We start from the raw sequence: 21,491 nt of genomic DNA on the forward strand, positions 1-21,491 counted from the left end.
TATTTTCTTTTTAGACAGAGTGGAAGGGAGAGAGAAAGAGAAGGAGAGAAACATCAATGTATGGTTGCTTCTTCTATGCCCCCTACTGGGGACCTGGCCCACAACCCAAGTATGTGCCCTGACTGGAAATCAAACCAGTGACCCTTTGGTTTGCAGGGTGGCACTCAGTCCACTGAGCCACACCAACCAGGTAAGTTTCACATTTTCAGACAATTCACCCAGCAGAAGCAGTGTGTTGCTATAGCAAATTTCACCTCAGATTCCACTTGGAAGAGCTGAAGCTTAATTACTAGAAATGTGTTTTACTTTGGTTAGGGAGAGGGATTCTTACCTGAGAATGAAAACTGCTTTTTATTGCAGTAAAAAGGGGGGCATAATCTCCTATACAAAGTTATCTTGAAATTACTCACCTGTTAGTGTCTCAGGTTATCTCCTCTGCTGCATAAGAATAGTGGCTGTTATCTCACAAATTGTGTTTCAGTCAGGATCCCTAAAGGGAACAAGCTACACTCAAAATGATTTGAGGAGAGTTTGTTTTTATTTTTAAAATTTTTATAGGAGTTTATTTGTGCCAAACTGACAACATATGATGGAAGTAAGCTCTCAAATGCTCCCAAGAAACTTTATTTTTAAAAGGCCTAATTACAAATGCCTGCACAGGGACAGGGACCCTTACAGGACAATGTGGAAAAGTAGGGCTTGCAGCAGCAGAGGTTTTTTTTTTTTAATTTGAAAAATAATATTTATTTATTTATTTAATTAAATTTTTAAAATATGTTTTCTTGATTATGCTATTACATTTGTCCCATTTCCCTCTTTCACTCCCCTCCACCCTGCACACCCCCTCCCACTCACATTCCCCACCTTTAGTTCATGTCCATGTGTCATATATATGTTCTTTGGCTTCTACATTTCCCATACTATTCTTACCCTCCCCCTGTCTATTTTCTACCTACCATCTATGCTACTTATTCCCTACACTTTTTCCCCTTCTCTCCCCCTCCCACTCCCCTGTTGCTAACCCTCCATGTGATCTCCATTTCTGTGATTCTGTTCCTGTTCTGGTTGTTTGCTTAGTTTGTTTTGTTTTTGTTTTAGATGTGGTAGTTAATAATTGTGAGTTTGCTGTCATTTTACTGTACCTATTTTTTATCTTCTTTTTCTTGGATAAATCCCTTTAACATTTCATATAATAAGGGCTTAGTGATGATGAACTCCTTCAACTTGACCTTATCTGGGAAGTATTTTATCTGCCCTTCCATTCTAAATGAAAGCTTTGCTGGATAGAGCAGTCTTGGATGTAGGTCCTTGCCTTTCATGACTTGGAATACTTCCTTCCAGCCCCTTCTTGCCTGCAAGGTCTCTTTTGAGAAATCAGCTGACAGTCTGATGGCAACTTCTTTGTAGGTAACTGCCTCCTTATCTCTTGCTGCTTCTAGGATTCTCTCCTTCATTTTAATCTTGGGTAATGTAATTATGATGTGCCTTGCTGTGTTCCTTCTTGGGTCCCACTTCTTTGGGACTCTCTGAACTTCCTGGACTTCCTGGAAGTCTATTTCCTTGGCCAGATTGAGGAAATTCTCCTCTATTATTTATTCAAATAAGTTTTCTACTTGTTGCTCTTCCTCTTCTGGCACCCATATAATTCAGATGTTGGAACGTTTAAAGATGCCCTGGAAGTTCCTAAGCCTCTCCTCATTTTTTAAAATACTTATTTTTTCATTCTTTTCTGATTGGATGTTTCTTTCTTCTTTCCTTCTGGTCCACACCATTGATTTGAGTCCTAGTTTCCTTCCCATCACTATTGGTTCCCTGTACATTTTTCTTTATTTCACTTAGTGTAGGCTTCATTTTTTTCATCAAATTTGTGACCAAATTCAACCAATTCTGTGAACATCCTGATTACCAGTGTTTTGAACTGTGCATCTTATAGGTTGACTATCTCTTCATCACCTAGTTGTATTTTGGGGGGATCTTTGATCTGTTCTTTCGTTTGGGCCATTTTTTCATCTTAGTGCCTGTTACGTTGAGAGACAGAGACTTAGGTATTCACCCAGGTGGGGTATCCCATGTCACTGGGTTGTGACACTGTGTGGACAAGGGGTCTGAGAGGGAATAATGGCACTTGCTCCTCTCTCTGCCGGATTTCAGTCACTTCCCCTACTATCCACAAGCAAATTGAACCTTTCTGGTGTATATCCCCATGTTGATGTGTTTGTGTACATTCTAGGACCCTGTGGGTCTCTCCAATGAACTCCCCTGTGAGGCTGGGAGTTTCTCCCACAGCAGCAGTTTTTACCACCTTTGGGCCCAAAGGGATAAGAAGAAGGAAGAGAGGTTACCAGAACCTAGAAGGGGAAAGCCTTGTGGATCAAGATATCTTAAGAGAACAGTGACATTTTGTCAGGTGCCTGTTGTGGGAGTATGTTTTGGAATGGGTGCAGGTCAGCCTTCAGGGGAGAAAGCAAGATGAAGAATGGTGAGGAGTGAGTCCGGAGGGCCAAACACAGGATTTCAGCACAAGCTGTTTAGGAGGATGAAGTGAATCAGTGCTTCAGAGCATTCCTTGCACGTGGACAGTACCATATACGGGTACTGTTACATCAACCAGCAATATTATGTCATTTTGTTTTAGATGCATTTTGTTTCTTGAGCTACTCTAGTGGTTTTTCCTTTTAAAAAGAAAGGTGATCCCATTTACAATTTATTGTTATAACTTCTATGTTTGGTCTTATGTTATCTTGTTTAATATTATAACTTCTGTGCTGTATGATTTTTTATGATTTCCTTTGTCTTCTCTTTTTCAGTATACAAACTATTTTGTTTCTTTTGTTTTCTCCAGTGTTTTCCAAGTTTTATGTCTTACTTTTAAATACTATTGGTGGTTATTTCTAAGTTTCCCAAAAGTGATCTTTAACCTACATTTGTCTAAAGAGCGAACTCAAGTATGAAGTAGGAAACACACGGCTGATTACTGACCCAAGAGAAACATTTGATGCCTCCAGCAATTTGTTGCTGAAACAAAGGAAGGGAAAACTCCCACACCTGGGAACTCAAAGGGGGTTGTTCCAACAATACACAGGAAGATTCTAGTTTCCTTGGGTTTTTCAGTTGGTACAGAGTTAGCCCTGTGTCCCACTATCATTGCAGCAAAACACAGGTTCCCTCCGTCTTTCTGCCTTCTTAGTGGAAAGTATTCCCACAGGCAGCCCCACAAGGCAGGGTCAGTTCAACTGCTCCTGACAAGTGAACACTGAAGAACACAGAGCAAACCAGACATCATTAGTGAGACCAAGCACGGCTCCAGGAGCTACTGATAGGCTATTTTAATACATAGTCATAAGAATCAGGAAAAGAAGAAGAAAATTTGAGTGAGAAGAATTTTTTAGGAGTAAAATGTGAGGAGAAAGGTAACAGGAGAGAATAGGTACATAAAGGAGTGCAGGAAATAGAGTAACTAAGGAGGATCAGCCTTGCCTGGACAGTCTTCCTAGATACTGCTTTCCTTTCAGCAAAATGAGAGCGTGTTCACTTTGGACAATTATTCCCTTCCTGTTATCGATTAGTCAGTCCACAAGCATTTTCTGAGCACCCACCATGTATGAGGCAGTGGGCTATAACTCAGGAACCACTGGGAATGGATGGACATTCCCAGTCCAAAAGCAAGGACTCATGTAGTAACAAGAGATACCATTGCCTAAGCTGCAAGCAGGTTAAAATGATGAAAGAACATGCAAGTTCCAACTCATCTTGGAGGTCGCTCTGATACCCAAGCAACCTCTTACCTGTCGGCTTCATTCCTACTCTGGTAATTTTTCTTTTTTTAAAAAAAGAGTTTATTTACTTATTTTTTAGAGAGAGGGAGGGAGGGGGAAAAAGAGGGAGAGAAACATCGACCAGTTGCCTCTCATACTTGCCCTGACTGGGGACCAATCCTGCAAACCAGGCATGAGCCCTCACTGGGAATTGAATCGGGATCCTTTCACTTTGCGGGACTATGCCCAGCCAGCTGAGCCACACCGGTCAGGGGATGGTTATTTTTCATTAGCAGGTCCCATAAATTTCTGAACTTCAGTGATTGCATCTTTTATCAGAAAACAGGGTAAAAAGAGGCTTCCGGGTGGTACTCTCCTGGCGCGTTCTGGAAGCACAGTGGTTGCCATGGAGGTACTGGGCGAGTACGTAGGCTTGGACGGTCAGCGGCAGCAGCTACGGGTGCCTTGTGAGGCGCCGGGCGACGACGCCGACCCTTTCCGGGGCCTATTGTCCGGCGTGGCCCAGATGAGAGAGCTGGTGGCCGAGCTCTTGGGCCCCCTGGAACAGCGGGAAGCGCGGAGCAGGGTGGCGGTGGCTCCAGACGAGGCCTTGGACGGTGATGATGAAGATGATGCAGAAGATGAAAATAACATTGATAACAGAACTAACTCAGATGGACCATCTGCAAAACGGCCAAAACCACCATCTTAACAATAGCTTTTTATGAGTTTTAACAGACTGCTGCCTTGCTTCGGCAGCACATACACTGAATTGGAACAATATGAAGAGGATTAGCATGGCCCCTGCGCACACAAATGCACAAAGCGTTCCAAAAAAAAAGACTGCAACTCTATCTTAGTTATCACTGACATTTAAGGAAGACTTCTGTTTTAATTTGTTTTGTTTCCCTGGGACACTTTTGTTAAAGAAAAGCAAACTTTATTCTGTTTCCAGCCAAGAAAGATACAATAAATGTTTAGAAATCAATCTGTTTTCTTGAATAAATTTCAGACCATGGAAATAATAGAGAACACTTTCTAATGTAAAAAAAAAAAAAAGAAAAAGAAAAAAAGAAAACAGGGTAAAAAGAAAATGGGATAAAGAGGTCCTGGGCAGATAAAACAAGGGACATCCAATATAACAGTCCCCAGAGTGAGGCCACCCTTTCTCCCATGAGTGCTCAGGCTTCAGGGGAAGGATGCCCGTTCCATAGTTTTGATCATTCAGTGACCAAATACATGTGAGATGTCTATGTGAGATGTACATGTGAGATGTTTAAATTCAAAGCACTTGGAAGGCACAGCTCCCCACCCCGAGCCCGCCCCTGCTCTGCTGTCTCTAAATTGTCGGAGCTGTAGTACAAGGGTCATGATCACTGAATTTTGCTGCCATGACTCAAAAACAATGTTCACCATAAGCACCATGTTTCAGTACAAATGTGGTTGGTGTGCTGAGGCCAGCTTTTGAGAAAAGTAGGTTGAAAGGCAAAGAAAGACCTCTGGTTTTGGAGTCTTCTAAGAGATATGGCCCCACCTCCAAGTGAGGGTTACTGGCCCTCCACATGGGCAGAGCCATGCTGGGATACGTCAGCACTGGAGTAGAGGTGACTAAGGTCTTCCAGTGGCCCAGACGTAGGCAGACCTGCAGATCTGTCAGGGTGAAAGAGGGAGGAGCAAATTGCTGACGATAATATGGGGACTGTTACATATTCTTGCTTGTACATAGGATAATTCCCACTATAGTCAATCACCTGACTGTAAACCCTTGAACCTGGGGTTCCCACTTGGTAGGCTTGCAGGCCCAGGGCTTCAGGTCAATTGTGTGGTCATTCCACAACAAAATGCAGATTGTCAGCTTAATTTTCTAAGAGCTGTTACTTCTCCAGAAACTGGTCACCACAAATGCCTCACAGGGAGACAAAAAGTCTCTATAAGGAAGTGGAGAGCATGAGTCCTTGTCATGGGCCTTCAGTCAGGACTGTGACACGTTGCAAAAGAAGGAGGATTAGCAATCTCCTTGGTGCCCCACTACTTCTCCCCTGGTCTGCAAAAGCTAAAGGCAAATGTACACTTTTATAAACAGAAAAGTTAACATATACAGAAACATAAAGAAGAGACAACATTTATTCTTGTAAATTGCTGGAATCCTTCCCTCAAATAATTCAATACCCTTACAACACAATAAAGTACAGAACTCTGGTTTAATTTACTCTAGAATATAAGCATTTTACTGAATGCCACGTTTTTTAATAGTTGGGTCATGATTTTTCCTTTTATTGAATATTTTTGGGTGACATTGGTTATTAACATTATATAGGTTTCAGGTGTAGAATTCTATAATACATCATCTGTAAACTGTATTGTGTGGTCACCACCCTAAGTGAAGTCTCCTTCCATCACCTTTTATCCCCCCGAGACCCACTTCTACCTCTCCCCACTCTCCGCCACATTTACAAATATAATTCCCACAACCTTTTTGAAATGTTAGTTTAGCAAGTATTTGGACAGCAGAAACAACTAAAATAGCACCACATATATGTGCAGCAGGACACAATGGCTGTGCTCAGTGTAACGTACATACCCTTCCTCCCCAGAGTATCCCCCATCAGGATGTTCAAAGTCCCAGGGTCCTTGGCGTGGATTAGGAGGATAAAGAAGGTTTATGTTCCACCCTTCTAAGTCATCTTAACAAAATATTAGCCCAGAAAATAAACAATTCTTCTGAAACCAACTGAGGCACAAGTGATACTTAACCTATAAAGAATAACAAGAAAACAAATTTAGTTATGAGATCCTGAAACTCAGAAAGGGCATGAGACAGAGCAAAGATATGCTTGCTCAAGATCAGCTGTGACTAGAGGAAAGGTGTCTACGCCAGAAGATGTCCCTCTGGGGGGAACACGGCCGCATTGGGGTTCCCTGCACTCTGTGGCAACCATCCTAGGAAAAGGCAGGGCATAGGCTCTGGAGCCAACACATCCGGATCCAAATCCCAAACTTCCTACTATATAGCCATGGCACTTGGAGCAATTCACTTAATCTTCTTCCCTCAGTTTCTTTATCAGTAAAATGGAAACGATGTGAACAGTACCTATGTCGCAGGCACTCTATGACCAAATGAGATGGTCCCTGAGATGGGCCTGGCATTGGTAAGCACTAGAAAAATGTTGGTTATTCTATTAACACATCTGTCTCCATCTATCAACGTTCCATGCAAGTTCTAACAATTTCCAGGGCTCCTTCAGTGGCAGCTGCCCCTGGTGTGGCTGCCCCACATCACTCCTCCCTGGCCTTATCCTGACCCTCGGCCTATTGTTCACTGTGCTACTTTGTGGCAGCTGCATCAAGGACTACCACAGAGGCCAAATAGAGGTCTGCATTGCAATGGACATCTCAGTGCAATAACCATCTCCCTGGTCTTAGTGCCTGCTCATGTCCTTCAGTTTGGCACCAGTTCTTTCTGCAACTTCGTCTCTCTGAATTAGCTGCTTTGAAACTCAGAAACTTCCATGGACACCCCCTGTAACCGCTCCACAGTTTTAGTCCAACCTACACAATGCTGAAAATTCTTCTTGGGTGAATCTGGTTTTGTGGTGTGTGGTATTGCTGTACGGTAGAAGTCTGATGCCACCCCATACCGGCCTCTGGAGGAGGGGGAACTCTAAGTGGAACTCTGAGACATATGCTTTCCTTGGGCCATGCCTTCTCCGTTCCTGAAGAGTAACCACAGAGTGCTTCCTGCAGCCAAAGACTCTGTGCCCAAGTGCTGCAGTCCTCGTGCTCCCTCTCCACTTGTGCTGGGAGCCTCAGTTTCGCCTCCTTTATGGAAACATGATGACAGGCACACTCCCTCTCTTCTTACAGCTGTTTCATACCAAAATTTTATATTACTTTCTTCCTTCAAAAAAAAATCATTAGGACCCTGACTAGTGTGGCTCAGTAGGGTGGGTGTCATCCCGCAAACCAAAAGGCCATGGGTTCAATTCCTGGTCAGGGCAGATGCCTGGGTTTTGAGCCAGACCCCCAGCTCGGGGCATGAGAGAGGCAACCAATCAGTTTTTCTTGCTCATCTGTTTTTCTCCTTCTCTTTCTTCCTCCCTCCCCCTCTCTCTAAAAAAATAAAAATTGAAAATAAAATCCTAAAACATATCATTAGGTAGACTATATAGAACAAAATAAAACTGTGCATTAGTGGTTTTCCCATTCCCAAACAGAAACCAAACAATCTTATGTTTAAAACACTGCCTTTGCCTTAGACATGCAAGCAAGCAAATAAACAAACCATATCTGAAGTCTGTGAGATCAGTAATAATGACAACACTAACTAATCCTTCTGGAAAATACCTCTGTTCTGGGCTTTGTTCTAAGCACTTTATAGGCATAAATTCATTTAATCTCCACAACAGCTCTATGAGTTAGGAACTTCTATTAACCCCACTACACTGACAAAGAAGCTGAGGCCCCAAAATATTAGTTACTATCCTGAAGTTACACAGCTAGTAATCTGCATAGCTGGGATTCATTTCTGTGGAGTCTGGCACTGGGGTTGCTTCTGTAACAAAGCAATTGAACATATGCAGTCCTGTACCCTCAGGATAGAGGCTGGCTCCACACAAGACTTCTCTTTTAAAAAATCTGAAAACTGGGATGGACCTCAATGTCCAGGTTGTAAGATGTGAAATCAGGAGTGCTCTCTTACCTTTTCTAGAAATAAGATGACAGCCAGCTGACAAAGCTGACACGGAGGAAAGCAGAGGGGTAGCCCAGGTAATAAGACTCCTTAATGAACTCATGCTCAAGGCTGGGTAAGATGATCAGATTGTGATGAAAAAGATGTTCTCACCTCAAGTAGCAAGGGTTCCTGGCTGTCATTGAATCTGTGATCGAAAACAATTCCAGTCAATACATAGAAAGCTTTGGGATCCTGAATTATGTAACTTTCAAAGGAAGGCACTGAACAATAGCCTAGAACTAACAGAGAGAAAAATCCAATCAGTGAATGGCTGCAGGGAGGCAAATGCTATACAACTAACCTTTTTCTGCCTAAGATGATGTAAAATTGCAGTTTCTCAGCTAAGGGGTGGTGGATCTCATTCATTTACTCATTCATTCTGCACACATATGAGCACATCCAAGATGCCCAGAGTTATGCTAGGCAGTGGGAATACAAAGTAAATGGTAATGGTCTAAATCTCTTTGCAGTTCTGAAAGGTCTTGTATTCCCATCATTTTTAGCTAGGTCACACACTTAGGGCTACAGTAGATGGAACACAATAATTGTCTATGTTAATGAGGAAATTGGCTATTGCTCCATTTCAGCCTTCTCTTCATAATCATAGCAACCTAAGGTGGGGAATAAAATGATGAAAAAATTTAGATAATTTGATGGGAGAAATAATTTCTACAATCAACCGCATTCATATTTGACTGAAGATTTAATCCTTTCTGAAGATAATTCTTCCTCAGAATGTCAAAGGCATTACAACATAATTTAATGTGCAGTGTTGTTGGGTGTAATGTCTGATTCCTTGTTGGTAGAGTTTTCCTTCTCTAAAAGCTTATAGGAATTCTAGTCTTGGATCCCTGGTTCAGAAACGTCATTAAGCCCTGGCCAGACAGCTCAGTTGATTGGAGCGTTGTCCTGATGCACCAAGGTTGCGGATTCCATCAGGCGTTAGGGCACTGACAAGAATCTATCAATGAGTGCATAGATGGGCGGAGAAACAAATGGATGTTTCTCTGTCACTTTCTCTCTCCCCTTCCTGGCTCTCTAAAATCAACAAATTAAAAACAATTTTAGAAAAAAGAAATGTCATTAATATGTATTCAAGTTCACCCTTTTTCATTTCCCTGCTTGGAACTAGTAATCTGGTTCAATCTGAAAATATAGATTATTTTCAGAAATCTTTTCTATATTGTCTTGTTTTCCTCCCCTCAGTTGTCTCTCATTCTTCCTTCTAGAAATCCTAGTAGATGAAGGTGTGGTTTCCAGATATGACCTTCATTGTCTTTCATATTTTCCATTTCTTTGTCCTTTTGCTTTGCATTCTCATAGGCTTGCTTGACTTTATCTTCTAGATCATGAATTGGACTTTAAACATGTCCATTCTATTATTTATATGACAGTTATTTTGAAAATCACTTTTACTTTCTAAGTATTTTTTCTGTTTCTTTCATTGCTTCCTTTCCGTGGGAGTTTGGTTTTGTTTTGGAGTGGCAATATTTTCTCAGATGTCTCTGAATATACTAATGAGAATTTCTTATTAACTAGATTTTTAAAAGAGGGCGTGCATATGGTAAAAAATTCTAATGATACTAAAGGTTAAACAGTGAAGAGTCATTCACCTACCACAGGCCCCCAATTCCTTCATTATGACATAATCCTGTAAGCCAATTTCTTGTGTTTAAAAAAAGGTCTATAATTCATGCTTATGGCCATGATGGAGTAATGGAGACTGGATTTATCATTCTACTATACATAACAAGAAAACTAGACAAAAAAATTAAGTTTTTAAGGTAAGGGACAATAAGTAGCCCAGCATTATGATTCTTAAGAAATGAAAAACAAACAAGATGACCACTGATTGCCCTGGTTTTCTGTCTGAGGGCATATTTCAGACCACAGAACAGGAAGGGGAATCCCACACAGAACACAGATCTGTGGCTGAGCTGATAGACAGAGATTAGAGTTCAAAGTGTCTGAAGTGGTTTAAAGTGGCAGGGCAGAGTTCCAAAGAGGAGACGGTGATGTGAAGAAATAGTTGTAGAAATCTGCATAGGGGACCCCTTTAATGAATACTAAGACACACCACTGCCTAGGGTGACCAGGAAGGTATGGTGCCCAGAGTCCAGGAGGCATTTGATATCTGACCAGCCTGTGTGGAGAGTCCTTGGTGACTTGAGACATTCAGAAGAGACCCCAGAAGAGCCACACCTTAGCAGTAGGATAAATTATCTTCAAAGTAAAAGTTATTCACCTTCCTTCCAAAAAAGGTTAAAAACAAGTCTTCAAAGGCTTGTTGATGAGCCAGGCCATGTCTCTTAACCCCTCTTCCATATTTTGTCTTTTTATCTCTTTTCATGTTGCATTCTGAAACTTTTCTTCAGGTCTATCTTCCAGTTCATTAGTTTTAGCTTCAGCTGAGTTTTTACATTTTAATTATTTTATTTTTCATTTCTAGAAGTTTTATTTGTTATTTTTATAGTGACATGCTATTTACAAACACTTTCAGGCTGTCTTTTGTTTCTTTAAATCAAGAGAACAGTTATTTTAGAATGTGAGACTAATTCTATTATCTGAAATCTTTCTAGTTCTATTTTCTGCTGTCTATTGTTAATACTTATCACCCTTCGTGCCTTATTTCCTAGTGTGCGCTCATTAGTGTGTGATGCAATTGCAATGGCCCTTCCTTTGAGATACAGAATGATGGTTATGTTCCTCCAGAGAAGATTTACATTTTTGTCTGATAGTCCAAGTCTCACTCCGTAGCTTGAAAGGGTTTTGTTTTTGTTTTGACAATCAGGTGATTGGAATTTCAGCTACAAATCTCAGGGATGGGAGACCTTGCCACTGTGCCCACTTTCCCGGCAGTCCCTCAGGGGTGGAAGTGAGGCATGTTTTCTTCCTAAGCCTATAGGCATTCGGGTCCCAGCTTTAAGGGAAGATAGTCTCCTGTGAGATGTCCCACCATGAAAAAATGAGCCTTAACTTTTTCTTTTTCCCTCTGTGCCTTACAAGGCTATGAAAACTATAGCTTAGTTTTCCCTCATACGATGCGTGTTTCAGCAGAAGCAGTTTTGAGACTCAACTGACATCTTTGAATTATTTCCTTCACCTAGATTTCTTTTCATTTAGGAAAATATCCAAAACTATGGAAATATATTAACAACATAGTAAGTAAAAATCAGGCTACAAAATAGTTCATAGAGGATGCTCCTATTTTTGTTTATTTACATGGTTGGAAAAAGGCAGGAGGAGTATATACCAAGATTTTAAATACCATTTATATCTGGGTGATAAGATTATGAGTGAATTTTCCTTTTTTCCTATATACGGGTTTGTCATTGTTATTGTTGTTGTTTTGTTTCTTTAGCCTTGTTTATGTTTCTCCTCTCTCTCTCTCTCTCTCAGACACGCACACATTTTATTAAAATGTGAAAATATACATACACAAAGGTATACAAACACAAATGTTTAGATTAATAAACAATTTTAAAATTAACATCTATGTAATTACCCTTTGGATCAAGCAACGAAATATTTTTACCCTAGATTTTTAAATCTATTATCCTTATCATCTATTTAATTCTTTAATGTTTTCAAGAAAAATGTTTTTAATATATATCCAACACTTGTTTTGCAACAAGAGGGTTAGTCTAAATAATCTAATCTGCCATGTTACCAGAAATGGAACAGCAATAATCTCTTTCCCAGAAATTCCCAGGCAAAATCTGTGTTTCCTTGACTCTTATTGAGTTAAGTGTCCTCCCTGAACAAATCACTATAACCAGCAGACTCTCAAGTTCAGGCTGGTGTAGACACAAGTTACATGAACTATCCTGAGCCCAGGGTGGAGCCATTATGGACTGAAAGTAGGGGAGGGATCGAGACCCCAGGGAAAAATAAGCCCCCAGGTTGTGCATATATCAACAGGGTGAAAAGATGCTTGGAAGAAAAAAATAGAGTCTACCACAGTTTGGAAGGGACTGTTAAATTACTGTTTGTCATTGCTTCTGGGGTACAGGATTTGCTTAGAAGAATGGCATGAAGAGGCAAATTTAATTTTTTTTTCATGCCATTAAGTTTATTTACAAACATATCTAGTATGTTGAGTTCAACAGTTTGATCCATTTTTTCAAAGAGACTGCACCACTTAAAATGCTCTTCTTCATATCTGTTTTATGGATTAACTAAAACATCCTTATTTTTTAAGCAGTTGGTGTCTTACAATAAGGAAAGGTGCAGCAAATCCAGATCCAAAATACGAAGTCATCATAGCTAGTAACCGCCACTTGTTTTCCACCGAAAACGGCAAATTCTTCCCTGGACCTTCCTCATAGTGGCTTCTACGGACCACAGAGGTTGTGAATCTCCGAGTGCTCTGTCCCAACATTTTGCTGTTGGAAGCCCAGTCCGGATGAACAAGTCTACTTCAACTTCTTGGCTGCCCGACTTCCATTCAGATAAATCCTCTGCCGGATTTGGGTGTTATTCTGATTGTAAATTATTGTTGTAAATTATTGTTTTTCTAATCTTGGTTGTACGAGGAGGTACGGTACGTCCATCTATTCCTCCATCTTGCCAGAAGAGTCGCAAATTTAATTTTAATTCGTTATCATTCTACATTGTTTGAAATTGTCAATTCAAAAAATTCTTGTATTTATTGTAAGTTTTAAGGGGTTTATTGTTAAATGTTTAAATTCCAGAAAAATACATTCCAAATCATTAACAAAGAAATTCTTCTGGGAAGTGGAATTTGGGATGGGAATTTCAACCTTTTACTTAAACATGGTACTGTTTTCATGTATCATTTTGTAATAAGTCAAGAGAGAGCAAAGGAACACAGGGAGCTGTTTGAGGACAGGAATCACTCTTCCAGAGAATAGCCAGAGAAGAGACTGCAATGGAAACAGCAGGGAGGTAGAAATAAAGATTGTGGTATCACAGATCCAAACTACAAGAGATTTCCAAATAGGTAGATGAAGACATCCCTGTTGCAGTGGGAGAAATAGAATGAAGACTGTGAAGAAAGCATTGGATTTGGCAATTAGCGAGTCATTAATTTTCTTAGCAGGTATCAACATAGTACCGAAGGAAGAACATAGATCACAAGTTAAGAAATGAGTAGGAAGTAATATAATAGAAACAAACTTTCAAGACATTTATCAAGAAAAAAATTAAATTGCTTGAGGCAGAATCTTAAAGGGAAGACAGAATAGGAAACATTTTCTTTTAAAATGGAGGTGATTAACAAAACAAACAAACAAGCAAAATATAACCAGACACTGAAATAGAGAACAGTTTGACAGCGACCAGGTGGGAGAGGGGAGGGAATTTCAGGGGAAAGGGGGAAGGGTTTACACGAATAAAGGACACATGGACAAAAACAAGGGGGGCGGGTAGAAACGGGAGGGAGGTGGGGAGGGCTGGGGGGGTGGGCTGAGATAGGAGTAAAAGGCAGAAAACTGTACTTGAACAACAATTAAAATAAAAAAAATTAAAAATAAAAACATTTTAAAAAACAAAGTGGAGGTGATTGAAAGTGAAAAAATATTCAGCCCAGTAGGAAAGACTGAATGTTTAGGGAGAGGGAGAAACTACTGATTGAGAAAGAAACAAAATAGGCAGGAGGGCCTTTGACTAATCATTTCTCATGCCAAAATTTATCTTGAATTCATCTACATATTCCCATCTCCCTAATTCAAGCCATCATTATCTTTTTCCTCTGGAATATCTGCAAATATACCGTTCCCATCATTCTTCCAGAAAATAGCCAGAGAAACCACTCTCTCTTTTTTATATATATTTTGTTTTTGCTATTACAGTTGTCTCAATTTTTCTACCTTTCCCCCTCTTCCCAGCCCACTTCCTATTCCCACAGTCAATCCCCACCATTGTCCATGTCCATGGGTCATGCATATATGTTTTTTGACTAATCCCTTCACATTTTTTTACCAGTCCCCACCCCCAGTCCTCCCTTCTTACAGCTGTCAGTCTCCTTCATGTTTCTATGCCTCTGATTATATTTTGCTTGTTAGTTTGTTTTATTCATTAGATTCCACTTATAAATGAGATCATATGGTATTTGTCTTTCACTGACTGTCTTATTTCACTTAGCATAATAGTCTCCAGCTCCATCCATGCTGTCACAAAAGGTAAGAATTCCTTTGTTGTTGTTGTTTTTCTGTTGCATAGTATTCTATTGTATAAATGCACCACAGCATTTTTATCCACTCATCTACTGATGAGCACTAAGGCTGTTTCTAAATCTTGGCTATTGTAAATAATGCACACCTATAAACATAGGTGTGCATATATTCTTTTGAATCAGTATTTTTGGGATTCTTAGGATATATTCCCAGAAGTGGAATCACTGGGTCAAAAGGCAGTTCCATTTTTAATTTTTTGAGGAAACTCCCCACGGTTTCCCACAGTGACTGCACAAGTCTGGATTCCCACAACAGATCAGTAGGGGTCCCTTTTCTCTAGATCCTCGCCAGCACTTGTTCTTTGTTGATCTACTAATGATAGCCATTTTGGCCTTTGTGAGGTGATATCTCAATGTGGTTTTAATTTGTATCTCTCTGGTGGCTAGTGATGTTGAGCATTTTCTCATGTCTATGGGCATCTGTATGTCTTCCTTGGAGAACTGTCTCTTCAGGTCCTTTGGCCATTTTTTGTTTGTCTTCCCAGTGTTGAGCTGTATAAATTCTTTATATATTTTGGAGATTAAACCCATGTTAGATGTATCATTAGCAAATACAGATGTTTTTGCTAGATGTTTTACAGTGGGTTCCCTTTTCATTTTGATGATGGTTTCTTTAGCTGTGCAGAAGCTTTTTAATTTGATGTAGTCCCATTTGTTTACTTTTTCCTTTGTTTCCCTTGCTCTAAGGGATACATCAGCAAAAATATTGCTATATGAGATATCTAAAATTTTACTGCCTATGTTTTCTCTAGGATTTTTAAAAAGATTTTATTTATTTTTAGAGAGAGGGGAAGGGAAGGAAAAAGAGAGGGAGAGAAACATTGATGTGCGAGAAGTACATTGATTGGTTGCCTCTCGCACACCTAGGAACATGGCCCACAACCCAGGCATGTGCACTGACTGGGAAATCAAACAGAGACCTCTTTGTTCACAGACCAACACTCATTCTACTGAGCCACACCAACCAGGGCATCCTCTAGGATTTTTATGATATCATGACTCATAGTTAAGCCTTTTATCCATTTTCAGTTCATTCTGGTGTATGATATAAGTTAGTGGTCTAGTTTCATTTTTTTCCAAGTACTAGTCCAGTTTTCCCAAAAACATTTTTGAAAAGACTGTCTATGCTTGTTGTATGCTCTTGCCTCCTTTGCCATATAGTATTGACCATACAGATGTGGGTTGATTTCTGGGCTCTCTATTGATCTATGTGTCTGTTCTTATGCCAGTATCAGATTGTTTTTATTACAGTGGCCTCATAGTGTAGTTTGTTATCAGGTATTGTGATCCCTCCAACTTTGTTCTTTTTTTCTCAAGAATTCTGAGGCTTCTTAGGGTCTTTTTTGGTTCCACATAAATTTTTGAAATATTTTTCTAGGTTTGTAAAATATGCCATTGGTATTTTACTTTCTTTTATTTTTTTACATTTATCCTTATTTATTTTTTACTCTTAGAAGACCTCATTTTTGGCTGGACTCAGACTTAGAGGTAGAAGCTCTCAGAAAGGACAGCCTACATCTCTTGGTAATTTGTTCTTGGCATTTTTCTTTGGCCTCCTTCATACTCTAAGCCAAAACTTGAGCATACTCTGCAGCCTCTTCCTTATTTTTCTTAGTACATTGCTTCTTCAGAGCAACATGCCGATGTTTGTGTTACAGGCCACCTGGAGTAACAAGACTCTGAATCTTAGGTGCTTTTGTTCTAGGTTTTCCTACCTCTCCTGTTTAGGGGCTTTCTCACAACATATTGGTGGACACCATCTTCTTTAGAGAGGCTGGTTAGTTTGTGGATTCTGCTAGCTCTTTTGGGCCCCAGGCAATAAGGCACAGTAGTATTGTAGGAGGGTGCAGCCAGAGGGTCCCCAAAAGAAGGATTTGTAATGGGGTTCAGAACTCAAGGTATCCAGGAAATATTAGAAAGATACATAGGATGTCCTGACCCTCCACCACAGGTGTGAGCTGGGGGAAGGGACAAATGGAGCAGGGCCATTGAGAGCTGTTTCCCATAGCAACAGCCTTGCAGCTACCCTCTGGCGTGGTCATTTAACATATCTATGGACTTTGGCTGGTTACATAAATATGTTAAATAGCTGTGGCCAAGCTCTGAGCCAGGGGAATGGAAGTAACTTCCCCCCAAGACGTAACTGGGGGGCAGGTCCCCCAAGTTACAGTGCCTGCGTGGGAGCTTGGAGATAATTGGCTCCATGACATGGGGCCTCAACTGTCCAAACCCACAATGGCAGCCCAGTAAACCTGGAAGGATATAAGTTCTGGCATGTGAGGCCAAGTGTGGGAGGAGTCAGAAATGGGGCTGCAGAGGAAAATTGGTGCAGGGATTTAAACCCCATTGGAGAGAAGCATGTGACTGTAGCCATGTAAGGAGGACCACGCACTTTTGGCACAGGGGACCCCCCCCCCCCCCCCCCCGCAGCCATAAGAAAAATCACCATGTAGCTTTAACAGAGAACCACCACGTGGCTTTAGCTGGAGATCCCGGCAACACAGCTGGTGGTGCTGACAACTGAGGAAGGCCTACTGGCTGAGCAGGGATTACTGGCAAGAACCGGGAGCCGCCTAAGCCATGGACTTCTATTTCTTTCCCTGAGATACGCTACCCCATACTGGGCAAAGGGGGGAAGGAAGGACTGTGTGTTTGTGGGTGTTTTAAGGGATTTGGGGATTTTGATGAAGACATTAAGTCATTACTCTTAAGTCTGTATAACTTGAATAAATAATTCCTTTCCTTTTCACCAAACCCTAACATGGAGAGCTATAATTCTCTGGCAAAGGGAAAGGTGAACCTAGTACAGGGGAACCCCAGGAGAAACAGGGGTCAATTCGGTAGCATTGTGGGACCCTCTTCCCTGGTGGCCAATTGGGGAGGGTCATGGGAGACTACATGAGCAGTAGCTTTAAAGTAATGCAACTGAGGATCTAAGATGGAGGCATAGGTGGTCGCACTGTACCTCCTCGCACAACCAAAACTAAGGACAACAAGAATTTACAAACAAAAAACAACCAGAACAGAGAGAAATGAACCGAACGTATGTCTGAATACCATACATCCAGTCCGGTAAGGAGGGGCGGAATCGGAGGCCTACGGAGAGGGGTCCAGGGGTACCGGCAGGAAAAACTGGTGGCTGCCAGGCACGCGCGCACAGGGCACAGACTGCAGTTGGCAGACTGGTGGCAGACCCTGGGCTTGGGAGGCAACAAGCAGACCCAGTGAGGCGCACAAGGCAGCTGGCTGTCCGCAGCCGCACGTTTGCGTGCAAACTGAGAACGAGCAGCACGACACAGACCGGCAACCCAGGGATCCAGCGCCAGGAAACAAAGTCTGAAGGCACTGACTGAAAACACCTGTGGAAGCTGAGGCTGGGAGATTCTCTCAGCCTCACAGGAGGCTCCTTGGAGAAACCCACAGAGTCCGAGAGAGTGCACAAGCCCACCCGCCTGGGAGCCAGCACCAGAGGGGACCAATTTGCTTGTGGGAAGTGACAAGGGGGACTGGAGTCCTGGTGAGAGTGGAGCGGGCGCCATTGTTCCCTCTCGTACCCCGCCCCCACATACAATGTCACAATCCAGGGACTGAGGTGCCCCGCCCTAGTGAACACCTAAGGCTCTGCCCCTCATATGTAACAGGCAAGGCCAGACCAAAGGAAAAAAATAAAATAAAATAAAAAAGATGGCTCAAACAGAGTTAAAAACCCCAGAGCCAATTTTTTTAAGCAACTAAGAAATAGCGAACCTATCAGATGCACAGTTCAAAGCACTGGTCATCAGGATGCTCACAGAATTGGTGGACTCTGGTCATAAATTAGATGAACAAATGCAGGCTACAATAAGTGAAATGAAGAAAAATGCACATGGAACCAATAGTGATGGAAAGAAAACTGGGTTTCAAATCAGTGGAAGGGACCAGAAGGAGGAAAGGAACAACCAAACAGAAAAGAATGCAGAAACAAGAATTCAAAAAAATATGAGGAGAGGCTTAGGGACCCCCAGGACACCTTTAAACGTTCCAATATCCAAATTATGGGGGTACCAGAAGGGGAAGAGGAAACACAACAAGTGGAAAAGTTATTTGAACAAATAATAAAGAAGAACTTCCCTAATGTGGCAAGGGAAATAGACTTCCAGGAAGTCCAGGAAGCTCAGAGAGTCCCAAAGAGGTTGGGCCCAAGGAGGAACACGCCAAGGCACATCATAATTACATTACCCAAGATAAAAATGAAGGAGAGAATCCTAGAAGCAGCAAGAGATAAGGGGACACTTACCTACAAAGGAGTTCCCATCAGACTGTCAGCTGATTTCTCAAAAGAGACCTTGCAGGCAAGAAGGGGCTGGAAAGAAGTATTCCAAGTCATGAAAGGCAAGGACCTACATCCCAGATTGCTCTATCCAGCAAAGCTTTCATTTAGAATGGAAGGGGAGATAAAGTGCTTCTCAGAAAAGGCCAAGTTAAAGGAGTTCATCATCACCAAGCCCTTATTATATGAAATGTTAAAGGGACTTACCTAAGAAAAAGAAGATAAAAAATATGAACAGTAAAAAAGACATCAAACTCACAGTTAGTAACAACCACACCTAAAACAAAAGCAAACTAAGAAAACAAAGAGAACAGGAGTGGAACCACAGAAATGGAGATCACATGGAGGGTTAGCAACAGGGAAGTGGGAGGAGGAGAGAGGGGGAAAAGATATAGAGAATAAGTAGCATGGACAATAGGTAGAAAATAGACAGGGGAAGGGCAGGAATGGTGTGGAAAATGTAGAAGCGAAAGGACTTATGACACATGGACATGAACTAAAGGGGGGACAGGGGATAGGAGGGGGTGGGAAGGGGGGAGGGGAGTGAAGGGGAAAAATGGGACAACTGTAATAGCATAATCAATAAAATATATTAAAAAAATAAAGTAATGCAACTACTTGTACATGCACAGTAAAAGCCCACCAAAACTAGCCAGGAAGGATCTGCCCTATAAGAATAGAGTCCCTCCAGCCCATGAGGTCAATCTCTGCTTGGAGTTGGCCTGCTCCCATGTTCTCTGCTATAAACTCTGGGTGTTCAGTCCAATTCTTTGCCCCAGTCACTAAGAACCTGGTTACCTGTGCCCACCTGTGACAGTATCAGTGAGACCAGGAATATCTTTCTCCCATTTTTTTTTTACAATGACCAAGTTGAGAACACTGAGATTGGCATCCACAATGCAACCCCAAACTTATTTGCACTTTTGCTCTCCAGTCCTCCTTGGTCTGTAACAGGAATGCCCCTTGCTCAACAGCAGGCAGACACAGCCATGGGTCAAGATACCCTGCTTCATGGGGAAACCTTGTTTGTTGTTCCCACCACTGATTTGAACAACATAACCCTTCCACTCTTCACCCAGAGTGTCAGCAACAACCTCTGTGGCCATATGCTTCTCATAAAAGGTACAAAGTTTGCATTTGTTGTCTACTTCAGTGACTTTCTGACGGCCAGTGGCTAGGAAAGAGATGTTCAGCTTCATCTTGAAGGAGCCAACCACCTCCAAGGTGCCATTGAAAAGAGGCCATTGGTATTTTAGTAGGAATTGCATTGAATCTATAGATTGCTTTGGGTAGTATGGACATTTTAATGATGTTAATTCTTCCAATCCATGAACATTGTATATGCTTCCAATTATTTGTATCCTCCACAGTTTCTTTCTTCAGTATCTTGTAGTTTTCTAAGTACAGGTCTTTTACCTCCTTGGTTCAATTTATTCCTAAGTACCTTACTTTTCTGTTGTTGTTGCAATAGTAAATGGGTTGTTTTCTTAGTTTTTCTTTCTGATAGTTCATTATTGGTGTATAAAACTGCCTTTGATTTTTGAGTATGGATTTTATCCTGCCACTTTGCCAAATTCATTTATTAGGTCTAGTGGCCTGTAGGATTTTCTATGTACAATATCATGTCATCTGTGAATAATAACAGTTTTACTTCCTCCTTTCCAGTTTGGATTCCTTTTGTTTCTTTTTCTTGTCTGATCACTGTGGCTCTGATTTCCAGTACTATGTTGAATAAGAGTGGTGAAAGTGGACACCCCTGTCTTGTTCCTGATCGTAAGGGAAGCACTTTTATTTTTGCCCAATGAGTATGATGTTGGCTGTAGGTTTTTTGAGGCCAATGAGTATGATATGGCCTTTACTATGTTGAGGTAAAATCCCTCTATTCCAACTTTGCTGAGTATTTTTATCATAAATGGGTGATGGATTTTAATCAAATGCTTTTTCTGTATCTATTGATATGATCATGTGATTTTTATCTTTCAGTTTTGTTTATGTGATATATCACTATCACATTTATTGATTTGCAAATATTGTACCATACTTGCATCCAGGATAAATCCCACTTGAATATGGTGTATCATCTTTTTAATATATTGCTGGATCCAGTTTGCTAATATTTTGTTGAGGATTTTAGCATCTATGTTCATCAGGGATACAGGCATATAATTTTCTTTCTTTGTTGTGTCTTTACCTGGTTTTGGAATTAGTATAGTACTGGTCCTGTAAAAAGATATTGGAAGTCTTCCCTCTTCTTAAATATTTTGGAACAGTTTGAGAAAAGGATAGTTGTTAGCTCTTCTTTGAAAGATTGGTAAATTCGACTGTGAAGCCATCTGCTCCAGGACTTTCGTTTGCTGGGAGTTTTTTTTATTACTGTTTCAATTTCATCAGTTGTTATCATTCTATTCATGTTTTCTGCTTCTTCCTGATTCAGTTTTTGGAATATTGTATGTTTCTAGAAATTTATCCATTTAGCCCAGGTTGTCCATTTCTTAGCAT

General features: G+C 41.1%; 2 protein-coding genes and 2 pseudogenes across 2 annotated transcripts; 2 read left to right on the forward strand and 2 right to left on the reverse strand.

Moving 5' to 3' along the window:
* The first annotated feature begins 4,118 nt into the window (after window positions 1-4,118).
* LOC114506781 (EKC/KEOPS complex subunit GON7-like) lies at window positions 4,119-4,743 on the forward strand. The gene has a single exon (XM_028524661.2). The coding sequence runs from the start codon at window positions 4,162-4,164 to the stop codon at window positions 4,465-4,467; it is 306 nt and encodes a 101-aa protein (XP_028380462.1). The 5' UTR covers window positions 4,119-4,161; the 3' UTR covers window positions 4,468-4,743.
* A 2,134-nt stretch (window positions 4,744-6,877) lies between these two features.
* On the forward strand, window positions 6,878-7,632 carry LOC114508920 (annotated as a pseudogene).
* Window positions 7,633-12,650: 5,018 nt separating this feature from the next.
* On the reverse strand, window positions 12,651-12,893 carry LOC114509221 (cytochrome c oxidase subunit 7C, mitochondrial-like). The gene has a single exon (XM_036020040.1). The coding sequence runs from the start codon at window positions 12,866-12,868 to the stop codon at window positions 12,677-12,679; it is 192 nt and encodes a 63-aa protein (XP_035875933.1). The 5' UTR covers window positions 12,869-12,893; the 3' UTR covers window positions 12,651-12,676.
* A 3,215-nt stretch (window positions 12,894-16,108) lies between these two features.
* Window positions 16,109-20,207, reverse strand: LOC114509713 (annotated as a pseudogene).
* Window positions 20,208-21,491: the final 1,284 nt, after the last annotated feature.

Source organism: Phyllostomus discolor, chromosome 3, assembly GCF_004126475.2.
Source record: "Phyllostomus discolor isolate MPI-MPIP mPhyDis1 chromosome 3, mPhyDis1.pri.v3, whole genome shotgun sequence".
NCBI lineage: Eukaryota > Metazoa > Chordata > Mammalia > Chiroptera > Phyllostomidae > Phyllostomus > Phyllostomus discolor.

Coding starts and splice junctions, on each gene's coding strand:
- LOC114506781 (XM_028524661.2), top strand. CDS start 4,162: ATGGAGGTACTGGGCGAGTACGTAGGCTTGGACGGTCAGCGGCAGCAG.
- LOC114509221 (XM_036020040.1), bottom strand. CDS start 12,868: ATGTTGGGACAGAGCACTCGGAGATTCACAACCTCTGTGGTCCGTAGA.